General features: G+C 27.5%; 4 protein-coding genes across 5 annotated transcripts in view; 2 read left to right on the forward strand and 2 right to left on the reverse strand.

The window, feature by feature from the left end:
- LOC107071502 (U5 small nuclear ribonucleoprotein 200 kDa helicase-like) overlaps nucleotides 1-15,879 on the forward strand; it is a 74,343-nt gene that overhangs the window by 49,080 nt on the left and 9,384 nt on the right. The gene's annotated exons all lie outside the window — the stretch shown is intronic.
- GABA-B-R1 (gamma-aminobutyric acid type B receptor subunit 1) lies at nucleotides 70-7,162 on the reverse strand. 2 transcript variants are annotated; one of them, XM_015330548.2, is made up of 12 exons: nucleotides 6,617-7,162; nucleotides 6,405-6,503; nucleotides 6,203-6,337; nucleotides 5,967-6,137; nucleotides 5,385-5,883; nucleotides 5,082-5,209; nucleotides 4,563-4,855; nucleotides 3,870-4,113; nucleotides 3,506-3,749; nucleotides 3,025-3,419; nucleotides 2,800-2,938; nucleotides 70-1,144 (listed from the first exon to the last, which is right to left on the reverse strand). In XM_015330548.2, the coding sequence occupies exons 1-12, from the start codon at nucleotides 6,755-6,757 to the stop codon at nucleotides 1,125-1,127; spliced, it is 2,508 nt and encodes an 835-aa protein (XP_015186034.1). In that variant the 5' UTR covers nucleotides 6,758-7,162; the 3' UTR covers nucleotides 70-1,124. The 2 variants fall into 2 exon arrangements, with proteins under 2 accessions (XP_015186034.1, XP_015186033.1); XM_015330547.2 differs by lacking the exon at nucleotides 70-1,144 and having other exon boundaries at nucleotides 1,499-2,938.
- Nucleotides 7,805-11,482, forward strand: LOC107071497 (Mediator complex subunit 22). The gene is made up of 2 exons (XM_015330537.2): nucleotides 7,805-8,154; nucleotides 8,700-11,482. The coding sequence occupies exons 1-2, from the start codon at nucleotides 8,052-8,054 to the stop codon at nucleotides 9,017-9,019; spliced, it is 423 nt and encodes a 140-aa protein (XP_015186023.1). The 5' UTR covers nucleotides 7,805-8,051; the 3' UTR covers nucleotides 9,020-11,482.
- Nucleotides 9,742-15,879, reverse strand: part of bif (protein phosphatase 1-binding protein bifocal) — a 51,281-nt gene continuing 45,143 nt past the window's right edge. The window contains exons 3-4 of the mRNA XM_015330539.2: nucleotides 15,693-15,873; nucleotides 9,742-12,705 (exon numbers count right to left, since the gene is read on the reverse strand). Of these exons, the coding sequence (XP_015186025.2) occupies nucleotides 12,464-12,705; nucleotides 15,693-15,873 (423 nt within the window). The 3' untranslated portion in view covers nucleotides 9,742-12,463. The remainder of the gene's footprint in view (nucleotides 12,706-15,692; nucleotides 15,874-15,879) is intronic.

Here is a 15,879-nt window from a genome sequence, read left to right on the forward strand (position 1 = left end):
TTTCAAATTTAATTGAAAAAATGTAATTACGAGATATAGGGTGAAATAATATTGATTCGCAGGTACATGTACAGTTTTTAACGAAGTTTATAATTGAAAAACTTAAAAATAAATATCTTCATATACCAACGTACATATAAGATACTTTCTTTAACATTTTGATAATGCTATTATAAATATACAATTTGAGTATGTCATTTACGTGATCGTAAATAAATGAAACACAATAAAAAATATTGTGTTTAGTGAACACGATTACGATATAACGATATCGATTAATTTTTTTTTTTTTTTTTTTTTTTGATAAAATTTCTAAAGATAGCGCAGATCCGCAGATTAAACGCGCATATTGCTGCTCTTGTGCTTATAGTTTACTTTTTAATCTACGTTATACGTATACATAATATTAATAATAATAATAACAATAATAATAATAATAATAATAATTTTCAACGCATTATAAAATTACAATCATAAAGGAAACACGTTTGATCATTAAACTAGACCAGGAGTCGGCAACCTTTTGAATCGAAAGAGCCAAAAATTACAATTTACCAAATTTCCAAGTTTTTCAAGAGCCACAACATTTTTTTTCTTGCCAACAATAAATAATACTCGCATAAATAAAGTTTTTTGATAAAAAAGAAAAACAGCTTTCGCAGCTTCACATCCAAAGAGCCGCATGTGGCTCGCGAGCCGCAGGTTGCCGATCCCTGAACTAGACAATTGTCTAATGTGAGACAACAAAATAACAATAATAATAATATTGTAATGATAACGATGATAATATAATAACTTGCGAGAGAGAGAGAATTGCAGTTAAATCGTGTTGTCATGTTTTAAAAATGCTAAACGATTCCTTTACATTTTTTTAGTTAGAACGTTAGTACGAAATGATCAGAAAATGGACAATTCTTATTATATATTAAATGATGAAATTGTATGTACGAGATTATGAATAACATTTGTTCTTGTCCAACACAAAGAAAGCTTTTAGGAAATCGAGAGCGACGATTGCACACAGGTATGTTTAATATTAAATTTTAGAAGGTAGCTTTTTGTCGTAAACATTTAGCCCGTTCATTCATATTGCTTTGATATTGCAGTTGATGATAATCTTGTAATCAGCCGATGTTGTCCGTATCTAGAAACAAGAAGTAAGAAACCATATCCTTGAAATGTAATGAAATAATTCTAAAAGAGTAATGCCCATTCATAAATAATAATGCAAAGTGAAAAACAATTATTTCTATTGTATAAATATTATGAGATAAAAATGACACAACAAAACACACCTCATTAAGACTCCCAAATTATTTATGAATGGTTGGAACTGTGTGAGCGTTTAAATCTCGTTAGTATTTTTGTATAATTAATAATTATTGATATTTGTAAAAATAATTAGTATAATATCAATCATCAATATGGAAGCATTAAATTGAAACGTTACAAAATTTGGGAGCAGACTTCATGAGGTTTACATCGATTAACAAATAAACAATAACGTGTATGATCTAACGAGATTTAACTGCAATTGCTGCTTCATCTAATTTATTTATTAGATAATAAACTATATTCGATGTGTCACAAGGACAGAGATTTGTCAAATAAACCTATCACATATCTTTTATCCTATATAATATATGTAGATTAAACTTTCAATTGCAAGAATAAATAAATAAATATTTTGTATATCTCTTCTGTTGAATTGTATCATTAAAAAATGATCGGATATATGTTATTTCTTTGGACCCGGGAATTTTTCACGTGGTTAGGATAATTACAAATTTACATTTAATGTAAAATTTGCGAAAAATATTGGACCTTCGGTTGCTTTCAAACTCGAACCTATGTTTCTCAATTTTTTCAATGTTTCTTACAGATGGAGGATACGTGTTCATTCCTACATTTATAATTGACCAAAATATATATATGTATATATATATTTATGTATGTATAGATATCCAAAATCAATATTTCAAGGAATATAAAATATTCAGGATTTAGGTTGGTCCTTAAGATTGGATTCCGTAAAACGAAGTTTGTCGGATTATCAAAAAAAAAGTTGTGCTATGATTCAGTATGCTCTTATTATATAATAATACTTTGTATCATTTTGTATTTTATAAGTAAAATCTTATAATAAAGGAACACTAAAATATTGCAGTCTTCAAAGAAAAAGAAAAGAGAGCGCGCGCGAGAGAGAGAGAGAGAGAGAAGAGAGAGAGAGGAGAGAGAGAAAGAGAACAGTTTGAAATGGTCTAGGCCGACATTTGATCTGCTCATCATCATCGAATTAGAATCTTAAATGATGTTCAATCGAGTTTCCATCAACACAAAATTACAAATTCAATTCACGCGTATTTTCACGCGAGGTTTCGAATACTTCTGACGGTTCACATTTACACATTTACACAAATATAGAAATTTTGAATACGTTTTCGTTAATATTTGTACGAATCTAAGCGAATAAACGTCGATCATCGCATGCTTACTAAACTTTACACGATATATTCGAGAGACTTTCTCTTTTTTAATATTATTTTCCTTCTTTTAAACTTGATCTCATAAATAACAGTATTTTTTTATTCGTGATACATGTATGAAATACTGTTGACAATGACTATTACGAGATACCATAGTCTTGGTACAAAATGTACACAAGACTTTGGTTTATTTGAAACGTCTTTAAAATGAATCAAGATTGTATTGTAATTGGAATTTATAAGTACGATTCTGATAACTCAAAATCGGAAGCGGAAGCTCGAGAGGATCTTGTATTAACAGAAATACCCCCACCGATTGCACTATCTGAGGTTCCCTCGCCGGTCACAAAATCAGCAACAATTAAGGAATCCTTTCCAATATTTCCACCTCCTCCTTTTAATAGGTCACGTTCGGCAAGCTTTTGTTTCAGATACTTGATTTTCTCTTCCTTCTGTAGTGATAAAGTTCAAAAACAAAAGAACATTAAATTATAAATAATATTATAATTAATACACACACAAACAATCAACACCTTACCTCAGCAATGAGTTTTTGTAGTTCATCATTTTCACTCAATAATTTTTGGTATTTTTCTTCATCCTCTTTTGACAAGCATACATCAGGATTATATTTCGATTCTGCCTTATCCCTGGGATGTCTAATCACTTCTATTACCTTTGGTACAAAGATCAACGCCATACTAAGAAAGCAACAAAATATAATTGCTAATGCAACGAAAGCAAAACTGGCATCTTGTTGACTGGCGATAACCATTGTAACAGGGGCTGTTATAAGACATAGTACAACTACGTTATAAATTGACATGCCTACATATCTTGAATCATTTATTTGTTTCACTTTGATACTTCTTGTTTCATATGCTAGGAACAATCCAAATACCAGAATAATACCTTTGTAACCATATAACAATCCTGGAACAATAATTTATACATTGTAAACTGTAAAATCAAATAGAAATATCTTGTATTTCTTGTATATCTTGTATATCTATACTAACCAAGCCATATGCTATTGTGTTCACTCTCACAATGTTCTAATTCCGGTCTTATTCTAGCATCATCGTCTCCAGTGGGAGGTGATTCCAATGGGAAAACCTCGATGTTTCTTTGTAAAGGATGAAATCCTTGCCACAGACCAAGAAGAACGATGTCCATCACCAATAATCCGCTTACCATAGTGTACAACTTCCATGGTTGAACCTTCTTCTGTATAGATGAAACTTTCTGTTTGCCTATGAACAACTAAAAAGAAGGAAAAACAGGTTAATGATATGAACGAGTAAATCAACATACATCAACGTACATATGTAAACGTTCAATTGAACTAATTAGAAGCACACCAAAATATGATGTGATCATTACCTTTGCTTGATCAGCTTTCGTTTTCGTTGTGAGTCTATGAACTCGCCATACTTTGCTGAACATAGCACCGAATGCAAGAGTAAAACCCGTTGATAACATCCATGCTCTGGCTTGACAAACTGCTGGATATTCATTAGGTGAAACAAATCTACCATCAATTCCAAGAAGAAATACAGATATGAAACAGGCTATCACACCGACTAGCATGATCGTGTTACATACTGGATGAGAAGACATAATTACCCTACAAAATTAATGATTAGAGCATTGATTAAAGCAACATAACAAAAAATACTTGTAAATTGAATGTACAGTAAGACCCCGCTTAACGCTATTTCAGTATTACGCGGTAGTATTGGGGTTCCCCTAAATCGCACACTGTATTGATACTTGTTGTTTATGTGTGCAAATAAAACGGCCATGCACCAACCAAAAGCAGTGCACTATATAACAACGGTGTCTTTTTCAACATTCTTTTGTTCGTGTGTTCTTTTGTTTTTTTTTGTAGTCACAATACGAACGCATCTTTCCTGCGTCACAGTTGATTTATTAGCTGTCATCAACGTTACTAGGTACATAAAGATATGTACGTGTTAGGTTGCCACGTTTAACGCTGTTCGTTGGAACGTATCTCCCGCGTTAAGTGGGGTCTTACTGTATAGCTTTGCTTATCAAAGAAAAATGCTTGCACACCTCCGATGTCTATTCCAGATGTTGAAAATAATCAATATAATCGCTATAACGATTCCAACAGACGATATAGTTCCCATACATATAAATAAAGGCAGTGATACCGTTCTTAGAATCGTCCTTACTATTGTTCTATCTTGAGGTACTTTTCCACCAATCCAACGCTCCATGTTTCGCCATGTAAGATTGTCACTTTGCGTATCATAGTATCCTAACTTAACATACTTCCCATCGATTACTTGCTCAATCTGTGTCAATGCTATCCTGTCACCTTGCGAACTAAAAGCTACGTATCCCTGTAAAAAAGACCCAAGACATTATTGAAGATAAATGTAATGATATATATGAGAGTGTTTCATTAAATGTGGCCAGCCACAACTTCAAGGATGAATTATTGATGGTTAAAAAAATCTGACCTTGACAATTTTTCATCAAAATGAATCACGAATTGAAGAAATATCCAAGGAAGAAGCGGACACATCATTTTTATACACCCTATACATTTGAACATTTTTTACATACGGAAACTCCGAGGAATTGCGTCGAGTTGATAGCCGAATAAATCTCATCGGCGATTTCCTTGTCAGTATAAGTAAAGTTCTTCAAGCTCTTGCCAAGTTTACTCAATTTCTCCATTGTTTTGTTAAATGCTAATCAATAATAACAAGTGTTTCTAGTTAGTAACAAAATTTTTGACTTCGAATATCTTTTAGCTTCTTTCATTTTGAGATTATTATTCTTTAGAAACAAATGACAATACGTGATCCTCGATTAATTGCATTTATGAGATAAAAAATGAACAAAGGTGAAACATGACATGCTCACCTAACGCTACAGACCAAACAGCATCATATGCAAGCGGAGCTTCCTGATAACCTTCAGGATACCGATTGTTATCGATGTCATAGCCATCTTCCTTCAACATTTTATTCAATTTTAGCCTAAAATCTTCTGACGTCATACCGCTGATAGTTGTATCATTATTTTGATTCCACATAAGAGCTTCAGTTGTCAAATGGCCTTCAGCAGCTTGTCTCATTTGTTCTTTAGTACAAGCGATATTCTCTTTATCAAGATTCATCTCAAACCAATTGTCCTCATACCAACCGATGAAAAACCAAACATAACTTTTCCCATAAAGATTGTGACGATATAACTCGCATAGTACTCTCCTAGCAGCTACAACATAGAAAAGACCAACGACTATTCTTGCATCTTGTCTACGTAGATTTCTCACAGCATCTGAAGGATCAGAGAGAAAGCTTTGACGAGTGACTATTTCTATTCCTGCTTCTTTACACCGTGCTTCTAGGTCTTCTACTGTCTGCATTATTGAACAAAAGGTCATAATATAATATTAAATAATTATCAAAGAAAATAATTCAAGAAGAATAGAAATAAACTGACAGAAATGAACACTTCTTCGGCTTGCTGAAGTATGGCGACTCGTGACCAGCCAAATTTTTGTAAAAGTTTGATTCTCGTAGGATTATGCACGGTGGCGGATGGATGTGTCCTGAACAAAGTTGGGAATCGATTTCTGTCTGACAGAGCTGGCGATGAAGCACCATAACATAACTAAACACACAAATAATTTATTTTATTATTTTTCTTCATAAATTTCGAAGACATAAATTACTTACGACAACCAAATTCCACATTTTCGCAGCTTCAGCAACAGTGGTACAAACTGTACTACATCCAGCTAACAACATTAGTTTTTGGGGCTTGTAATACAGCAGATTGTACATTACCGACGCACCAAGGCCAGGTTCGCACTGAAAAGAAAATACAATAAATTAACAAAAGGTATATTTAATTATAAACTATATATCTCATTCTTACCTCGCTGTCATTAGAATGCAATTTCAGAATGAAACCAGGTAACAAATTCTTCTCGCGATTAACATCATCCAATGCCAAATCTACGGCTGGTTTACAAGCCTAATCACGAATACATTAACAAATCATTATACTTAATTTAAAAATACAAAATTTTAAAATAGAATAACATTAAAGAAGCATTTAAAATTTGTAAAAAAAAATTTTTCACTTACCTGACCACCTTGCCAACCACCCTTTCCGTTAATTGGGAAAATACCACCAATGTGAAGGACATTGTCATTTTCATCAGGAGGTTCTAACGAATCTATGAACGTATTAGTTAATATTAAAACGGAAATGATTAGGACCAACATTTTATTGCTGTAATTTCCTTTTATTATTTATCCTTTCGTATTTTTTTTTTTTTTAAATTATCATCCCTACGACACGCTGAATGAACGCGACTCAGAAAGGTGGACTTTTTTTATAGTCTTCATTCTCTTCTTTACACCAAACAACCCTGTTTCGATCTCGATTAAGAAGAAGGCTTTTTTTTTGTCACCCCCTTTCGAAGAAATATTTTTGGCAACTATTTTTTTCCACGTTCTCGCACAATACGATCAATTGAAAAATTGACAAGAAATGACTTTGTGCGAACACACGATCATTATCATAAGAATAAAATGTTTATCGAGCTAACGACCATCTCAATGTCCGAGTTAAAGTCCATTTAATGGAAGATGGAAGTTTCGCGGGAGCTTTCATATTGATTCCATCCCGGGACTTGAAAATTGTAGTGGGGATGAAGGGTGGCTCTCAAGAACGCTCGTACATAGGGACCCTATAGGAGGGACGCGCCATGTACATTGCTAGGCTGAAAATGTGGGGGGACAGCTTCCGTTGCATCGCGCAGCCATGTTTATCTTTAGTATGTATTAACGGCTGTGGTTAGTTTAAGTTTGGAATACTTATAGTTTTTATTGTGATATTTATATTCAAATTGTTTTGTTTTATTTAGTAGTATTCTATAAGTGTAAGTTTAATTTACTCATTTAATAATTACAATTATAAATGTACAAACTTAACCTATAACTTATCGTTTGAATCATTCGCGCGCAATCACGTGACTACATGAGATCCTATCCCCCAGCAATGTACATGGCGCATCCCTCCTATAGGGTCCCTACTCGTACAGTTTTCACCCTTTCTCTCTCTCTCTCTCTCTCACTCTCAAGTTAAAATCGATAAGAAAGTTACAACAAAATAAATCATACTGTAATTTCTCATTCAAAAGTTATTTCCTTTTTTTATATTAAATTGTAAGCAAATAATCAGTAGATTTAAAATTTATTCATTTTAGTATATTATTATATAGCTCAGTCGGTAATGCAGAGTTTCGGTAGAGGTCTCTCATGAAAAATCCCACGTGCTATGAGTTAGTTATGTTTATAATTTAACGCGATACTCTTACACCATCTGCACATATTACTTTTCTTAATAACATTGAATTATTTAATTTCCTTTTTTTCGTTAAATTGTTAACGTTGTTGATAAGTTTATATTTAATAATATCATAGTTAATGATGCACTCGTGAATTCGTCGCCAGTTTACTAAGAGAGTATTGTTTATAATAATAAAAGTGTATTTTTTATTACTGGATCAAAAAAATGTCTTCGCAACGTGCATTGCCACAGAGTAAAGAAGCCTTGTTGAAATCATATACAACACGATTGAAGGACGATGTTAAATCAATGCTAGAAAATTTCGAAGGTTCGTCTTCCTAACCTCAATTTGTCAACTAACTTTTGTTACTTGTTGTTCTTTATCAATTTTGAACATTTTGTTTGTGTAGATTCTATTTATCTTTTAATTATATATCTAACTTTTATGAGGAGTTTTTATTTACTTCCTAACCTCAATTTGTCAACTAATTTTTGTTACTTGTTGTTCTTTATCAGTTTTGAACATTTTGTTTGTGTAGATTCTATTTATCTTGTAATTATATCTAACTTTTATGAGGAGTTTTTATTTACTTCCTAACCTCAATTTGTCAACTAACTTTTGTTACTTGTTGTTCTTTATCAATTTTGAACATTTTGTTTGTGTAAATTCTATTTATCTTTTAATTATATCTAACTTTTATGAGGAGTTTTTATTTACTTCCTAACCTCAATTTGTCAACTAATTTTTGTTACTTGTTCTTCTTTATCAGTTTTGAACATTTTGTTTGTGTAGATTCTATTTATCTTGTAATTATATATTGAACTTTTATAAAGAATTTTAATTTAATTTTAATATTATTATTTTATTTTCAGAAATTGTCAAGCTTGCGAAAGGTGAAAATGATTCTCAACTATCACGAATGGCACAGTGCGAACAGGACACATTTGAAATGCATGTGAGAGCAGCTAACATTGTAAGAGCTGGTGAATCTCTGATGAAATTGGTTTCAGATATAAAACAGTATCTAATTCTCAATGATTTTCCATCTGTTAATGATGCTATAGCTCATAATAGTAAATTATTTAGAACAAAACAAGCTGAATGTGATCAAAAATTGGCATCTTTGAGAGATGACATGGCAGCAGATTTGTATGATTTAGAAGAAGAATATTATACTTCTATATATAAATAACAACTGTTCAATTTTAGGCAATTTTTTTTTTTTTTCGTTCACGATATTACAAATTTTTGATATTTAGTTTAATAAATGAGATAGTTTTTTTTTTTATAAGATGACTATATATATCATATAATAATTATGATAATATATGTATAATGTATATATACATACACAGATAGAATGTGAAGAAGACATACTTATATCATTTTATTATTTCAATATTTTGACACACATACGATATACATCACACGATATTTCTAATTAATAATAAGTATATTTGATAATGCAGTAATGTGAAAATTGAAGCGTCAAATGTTAGGGATGATTCATAAATGCGCTACTCGTCTAACAATATGGACTCTGATGATCATACTTGCTCATATTGTACAAATATAATTTACAGAAATATTACGATGTTCTCCTAATTGTAATAAGGAGAGATTATTAAAAACTACTTTACAAAAAAAAAAAAAAAAAAAAAACAGATGATATTAATCAATATGTTGTCATTAAATTTGGAATGCTATACTACGCTTACAACAATCTTCTTCCTAACTTGGCGCAGTTTTTATCAATAGCATGCAGCAGACATAACGCTTAGTCTTCGACATTCTCTTGTTTTTCAAGTATTTCCTTGAAAATTATTCATCGAATACTAGAAGAGTAACAAGAGTATCACAGTGTAAGCACAACGCTGTGACAATGATCCATTTATTATGGATCTTTTGTATATATATATATATATATATATATATATATATAGGCAATTAAATAAAAGTATTACATCACAAAATAGTTTGAAGAATCCATCATTATGGTATCTAAATTATATTTAATAGCTATTTCAGACGCGAGAACGATTCAGTACAAATACGATATTATTATAAATGCACCTTTCTTTTTTTTTTTATTATTTTTTTTTTTTTAATAAATTATTATCCTTTATAATTGTATTTATTTGCTTGTGAATCAGTCCGCGATAACGCAATGAAGTAAAAATTATTTATAATACCAAGTAATACATATTTAAATACTTACACGATTCGAAAAAACATGAACGTTCAGCAAATACATGTTGGGATACATTAATATTTTGAACATAAATTAAAACAATTAGATGAAATAATAATACATAGAATATATATATATATCGGTCCTTAATAATAATTATCTAGCTTATTCATTTTTATTCTCCCTAAAGTTCAAGAGAGTTGATAATATATCACGAACCTAAATTATATGCTCATAAAAGACCAATAATAATAATAATAATTTAGTATATACATATCATTTCTTTTTCACTTAATATTAATTCATTAATTAATCTTAACGTTTATAATGATGAGCCCAATACAACAATTTTTTGAAAATCTCTTATTATTATTCCGATTATTTTTGGTCCTCGTCCGCATATGATTAAACAAAAGAGAGTTTGACTGAGATATTCAAAATGAAATTATTACATACTTTCATTGTAATACGATTAAAGTTTTTAATTACGTACGAGGCGCGTTTTCTCAATACGCTTCTTTTTAAAATGATGTGAAATTATGAATTTTTCTTTTCTTTCTTTCTTTCTTGCTTTCTCAACCCTCCTTTAGCTCGACTTATAATTCTTATAAATTCAGTAAATTGATAATGACTTATTATTGTACATATATGATAAGTATATTACTCTAAGTAGACTTACGTTCTACTTTGGCAAAAAACTTTTACAAATCTAAACCTCGGTATATATATATATATGTATATATATATATATATTTCTTGGTGTTTCATTTTTATTAAATATAATTCTTCACCCTTGTTCAACTTTCTAATCGTACAACACCTTCTATGACATTCAATTATTATTAGAATTTTGTTTGTTTGAATTTTTCTTTGTATTATCTAAAAAAAAAAAAAAAAAACCCATCCCTAATAGCACAAAATATTGTAAAATAATTGAATACATGTGTAATTTAACGTATAATGTTTATTTAATACACATGTATTTCATATTTGTCAATATTTTGTATTACTAATGGGTTTGCATAAAATTCTGATTTTTCAATTGGCAGCTTAAATACTCGTCGCAGCTCATCACCGGTAAAATAATAATCTCAAAAAGGTTACAAAATTTTCATTTCTTTCCTAACAACTTTACCTATGCATTATTATTATTATTATTATTATTATTATTATTATTATTATTATTATTATTATTATTATTTATATACTATATATATATATACCTATAAAATACGCCCAAAAAGTGATATGCTTTTTATTATCTCTTTGCATATATCTGACACGACTGTAAATGTTGTATCGATGAACAGGCATTGTTGTTTTGTTCATTAGCTGGTCATTTTTTTTAAGGCGCCCATATTTAGAACAAGTACTAACATATCTTGGCAGTTATCGATGATTCGTTTATTATTATTATTTTTTTTTTTCTTTAGGAAAGTTATCCGTATATATATATATATATATCATAAGAATAAGATATAAATGCATTTCATAACTTGGAATGATATTGTTTTATCTTTTATGAATTTTAATCCTTTCGCTACTACGGATGACTATTATAGTCACCTGCCACAAAATGCCGCATGAAAACGACGAGTGACTATCACACCGTCACCCGTCGCATCTTTTACAGAAATTGAGCCAAAAATCAAGTCGGATGGCTATCGACTCGATTTTTTTTTCTCTTCACAAACAATTGCTAGCGCATTGTTGCTATTTTTTACTTTTTACTTTTGTAAAAGTAATTTTACAAAGTCATTTTTGAGACCAAAATGAAGCTTCATTCCTAATGTTAAAGACGTGTTTAATGTTTGCACTTTCGGCACGGTGTTTGCACGTTCCATGCAAGGTTTTTGTTCACTAACAATTTCAAGCGCTACTTTTTTATTTTTTACTTTTGTAAAAGTAATTTTACAAAGTCATTTTTGAGACCAAAATGAAGCTTCATTCCCAATGTTAAAGACGTGTTTAATGTTCGCACTTTCGGCATGGTGTTTGCACGTTCCATGCAAGGCACTCTGCAGCGAGGGGACCGCCATAGCGAAAGGGTTGACTAAACGTCTTCTATACGTAGTTATTAAACCCCCATTGGGGGTGGGTGAGGGAAAGAACAAAATTCATTTACAAAATTCATTACAATACAATTGTTCAATTGAATTTTCACAACCACAATTATTAACAAGGTTTTATGTCTCTTTGAAACACCTTAATCGTTTTTTATTTTTCTTGTTCTTTTCTCATTATTATCTTGAAATTCTTGAAATCTTTTATAATTTATGTATAAAACTTAGAAAGGTAGAAAATATTTCAACATAATTTCCCTTTTCTTTTTTTTTTTTTTGCTGTTTTTGTTTTGGATTTTTTTTTTTTCAAAAATGATTTAATTACTTCTTTATTCTTTCTTCTATGTTACTTTCTTTTTCTTCATTGGTTCATGGAGAATATTCAATAGAGAAGATCACCGGTCGTTTCTGAACCCCACGCATTGCCATCTTGAGCAGGTTTCAAGTAGTCAACCTCACTGCTTGTGTTTTGTCCTTGTTGTTGTTGTTGTTGATCATTACCATTGGCATTGTTAGTAGTCAAGTTTGTACCCGTTGTTAATGTAGCTCTGGTGATACCTAACTCGAAACCCTCAGATGCCAAATCCACTTTGCTTGGTGTATAACTCGCTAAACCACCGCCTCCTAAAAAATATGTAAACATATATGAGAAATGAAAATAAAACGTAAATGAGATGTCAATAAAATAATCATTTTTATGTTACATTTATACAGATAATGCAAAAAAAAAAAAAGAAATTAATTTTAAATTTAATTTTTTCTTCAAAATATAATAGTATAACCTAAAAGTTTATTTAATAAACTATTGTTTTTTTTTTTTTTTATGAATTTAACCAAACCTCATAGTAACATAAATAATAGTAATGTTATAAATAACATTTAATTTAAGTTTTTAATTTAATTTTTTTTAAATGTAATAGTATAACCTAAAATTATATATTGTTTTCTTTTTATGAATTTAACTAAACCTTATAGTAATAAATAATATTAATATTATAAAAGAAATTTAATTTAATATTTTTAATATAATTTTTCTTCAAAATATAATATTAGTATAACCTAAAAGTATATATTGTTTATTTTATGAATTTAATTAAATGTTATATAGTAAAATATAAAAAAGAAATAAAAGTAATATTATAAATAAAATTTAATTTAAATTTTTAATTAAATAAAATTCTTCAAAATGTAATATTTTAACCTAAAAGTATATATATATTGTCTTTTTTTAATGAATTTAAGTAAACGTTATATAGTCAAATATAAAAAAGAAATAATAGTAATATAATAAAAAAATATGTAATTTAAATTTTTAATTTAATAATTCTTCATAATGTAATAGTATAACCTAAAAATATATATTGTTTATTTTATGAATTTAACTAAATGTTATATAGTAAAATATAAAAAAGAAATAAAAGTAATATTATAAATAAAATTTAATTTAAATTTTTAATTAAATAAAATTCTTCAAAATGTAATATTTTAACCTAAAAGTATATATATATATATATTGTCTTTTTTTATAAATTTAAGTAAACGTTATATAGTCAAATATACAAAAGAAATAATAGTAATATTATAAAAAAAAAAATGTAATTTAAATTTTTAATTTAATAATTCTTCATAATGTAATAGTATAACCTAAAAATATATATTGTTTATTTTATGAATTTAACTAAATGTTATATAGAAAAAAAATATAAAAAAGAAATAAAAGTAATATTATAAAAAAAATGTAATTTAAATTTTTAATTTAATAATTCTTCATAATGTAATAGTATAACCTAAAAATATATATTGTTTTTCTTCATGAATTTAACTAAAAGTCATAGTAATATAGAAAAAAAAAATATTTATATTCTAAATAAAATTTAATTTAAATTCTCAATTTAGTTTTTCTCTTCAAAATATAATAGTATAACCTAAAAGTATATATATACATATATTTTTTAATGAATTTAACTAAACCTCATAGTAACATAAATAATAGTAATATTATAGAAATAATTTAATTTAAATTTTTAATTTAATTTTTCTTCAAAATATAATAATAGTATAACCTAAATATATATATGTTTGTTTTAAATGAATTTAACTAAACGTTCTATAGTAGAATATAAAAAAGAAATAAAAGTAATATTATAAATAAAATTTAATTTAAATTCTTAATTAAATAAAATTCTTCAAAATGTAATATTTTAACCTAAAAGTATATATTGTTTTTTTTTTTTTTTTTTTTTTTTTTTTTTTTTTTTTTTTTTTTTTTTTTAAATGAATTTAACTAAAACTCATAGTATCATAAATAATAATTAATTATAAAAAAAATTAATTCAAATTTTTCATTCAATTTTACTTCAAAATATAATATTATAACATAGGATTATTATAAAAAAAAGTATAAATTGTTTCTTTTATGAATTTAACTAAACGTCATAGTAATATTTACAAAAAAAATAATAGTACTATTACAAAGAAAATTTAATTTTTGTTCAAAATCTAATAGTATAACATAGTATTATTATATAAAAAAAAGTAATATTACAATAGTAATATTACAAAAAAAGAAACCTTAATTTAAGTTTTTAATTTAATAATTCTTCCAAATATAATAGTATAACCTAAAAGTATATATTGTTTTTTTAAAAAGTATAATTAAACGTAACAGTAATATATAAAAAAGAAATAATAGTAATATTATAAATAAAATTTAATTCAAATTTTTAATTAAATAAAATTCTTCAAAATGTAATAGTATAACCTAAAAGTATGTATTGTTTTTTTTTTTTTTTTTTTAATGAATTTAACTAAATGTTATAATAATATATAAAAAAAAATAATAGTAATATTATAAAAAAAATTTAATTGAAATTCCTAATTTAATTTTTCTTGAAGATATAATAGTATAACCTAAATGTATATTAAAAAATAAAAGTATATTATATATTGTTTCTTTTTGATGAATTTAATTTTAATTAAATTTAATTTAACATCATAGTAATATATAAATAAGAAATAATAGTAATATTATAAAAAAAATTTAATTTAAATTCTTAATATAATTTTTCTTCAAAATATAATAGTATAACCTAAAAGTATATATTGTTTTTTTTTTTAAATGAATGTAACTAAACGTCATAGTAATATATAAAAAAAAAAAAAAAATAATAGTAATATTACAAAAAAATTTCATTGAAATTCCTAACTTAATTTTTCTTCAAAATATAGTAGTATAACCTAAAAGTGTATATTGTTTGTTTTATAAATTTAACTAAACGTTATAGTAATATATAAAAAAAGAAGTAATAATAATATTACAAAAAAAAAGTTAATTCAAATTTTTAATTGAATAATTCTTCAAAATGTAATATTATAACCTAAAAGTATATATATTGTTTCTTTTATAAATTAAACTAAACGTCACATAGCAATATAAAAAAAAAGAAATAATAGTAATATTAAAAAAAAAAAAAAAAAGAAAGTAAATGAATCATCGTTCGAGATGAATAAAAAAAAAAAAAAGAAAATGAAATTTTCTTGTTAATTTTAATATAAAGCAAGCCGGAGAAATAGAGGTTAGGTAAGTCATTGTTGTTAACTATAAAAATTACCAAGAAGCGACGGGATGCTCGTCGTTGAACTGGCCGTTGACGTTTTATTGGCGATCTGCGTAGATTGCTCACCGGAAGTAGAGCTTTCGTTATCTATAATGTTGCTCTCACCTTCCAACATGGAAGCCTCGCTTGGATATTCAAAAGTGCGTGTTGCCATATCGTCGAATTGTATTCGATGCTGAAA

Source organism: Polistes dominula, unplaced genomic scaffold, assembly GCF_049000335.1.
Source record: "Polistes dominula isolate Pdom_NZ unplaced genomic scaffold, Pdom_raw_medaka contig_26, whole genome shotgun sequence".
NCBI lineage: Eukaryota > Metazoa > Arthropoda > Insecta > Hymenoptera > Vespidae > Polistes > Polistes dominula.

Coding starts and splice junctions, on each gene's coding strand:
- LOC107071497 (XM_015330537.2), top strand. CDS start 8,052: ATGTCTTCGCAACGTGCATTGCCACAGAGTAAAGAAGCCTTGTTGAAA. Junction 8,155..8,699: donor AATGCTAGAAAATTTCGAAG/GTTCGTCTTCCT, acceptor TTTTATTTTCAG/AAATTGTCAAGCTTGCGAAA.
- GABA-B-R1 (XM_015330547.2), bottom strand. CDS start 6,757: ATGTTGGTCCTAATCATTTCCGTTTTAATATTAACTAATACGTTCATA. Junction 3,750..3,869: donor CGAAAGCTGATCAAGCAAAG/GTAATGATCACA, acceptor CCTTCTTTTTAG/TTGTTCATAGGCAAACAGAA. Junction 2,939..3,024: donor TACAAAAACTCATTGCTGAG/GTAAGGTGTTGA, acceptor TTATCACTACAG/AAGGAAGAGAAAATCAAGTA.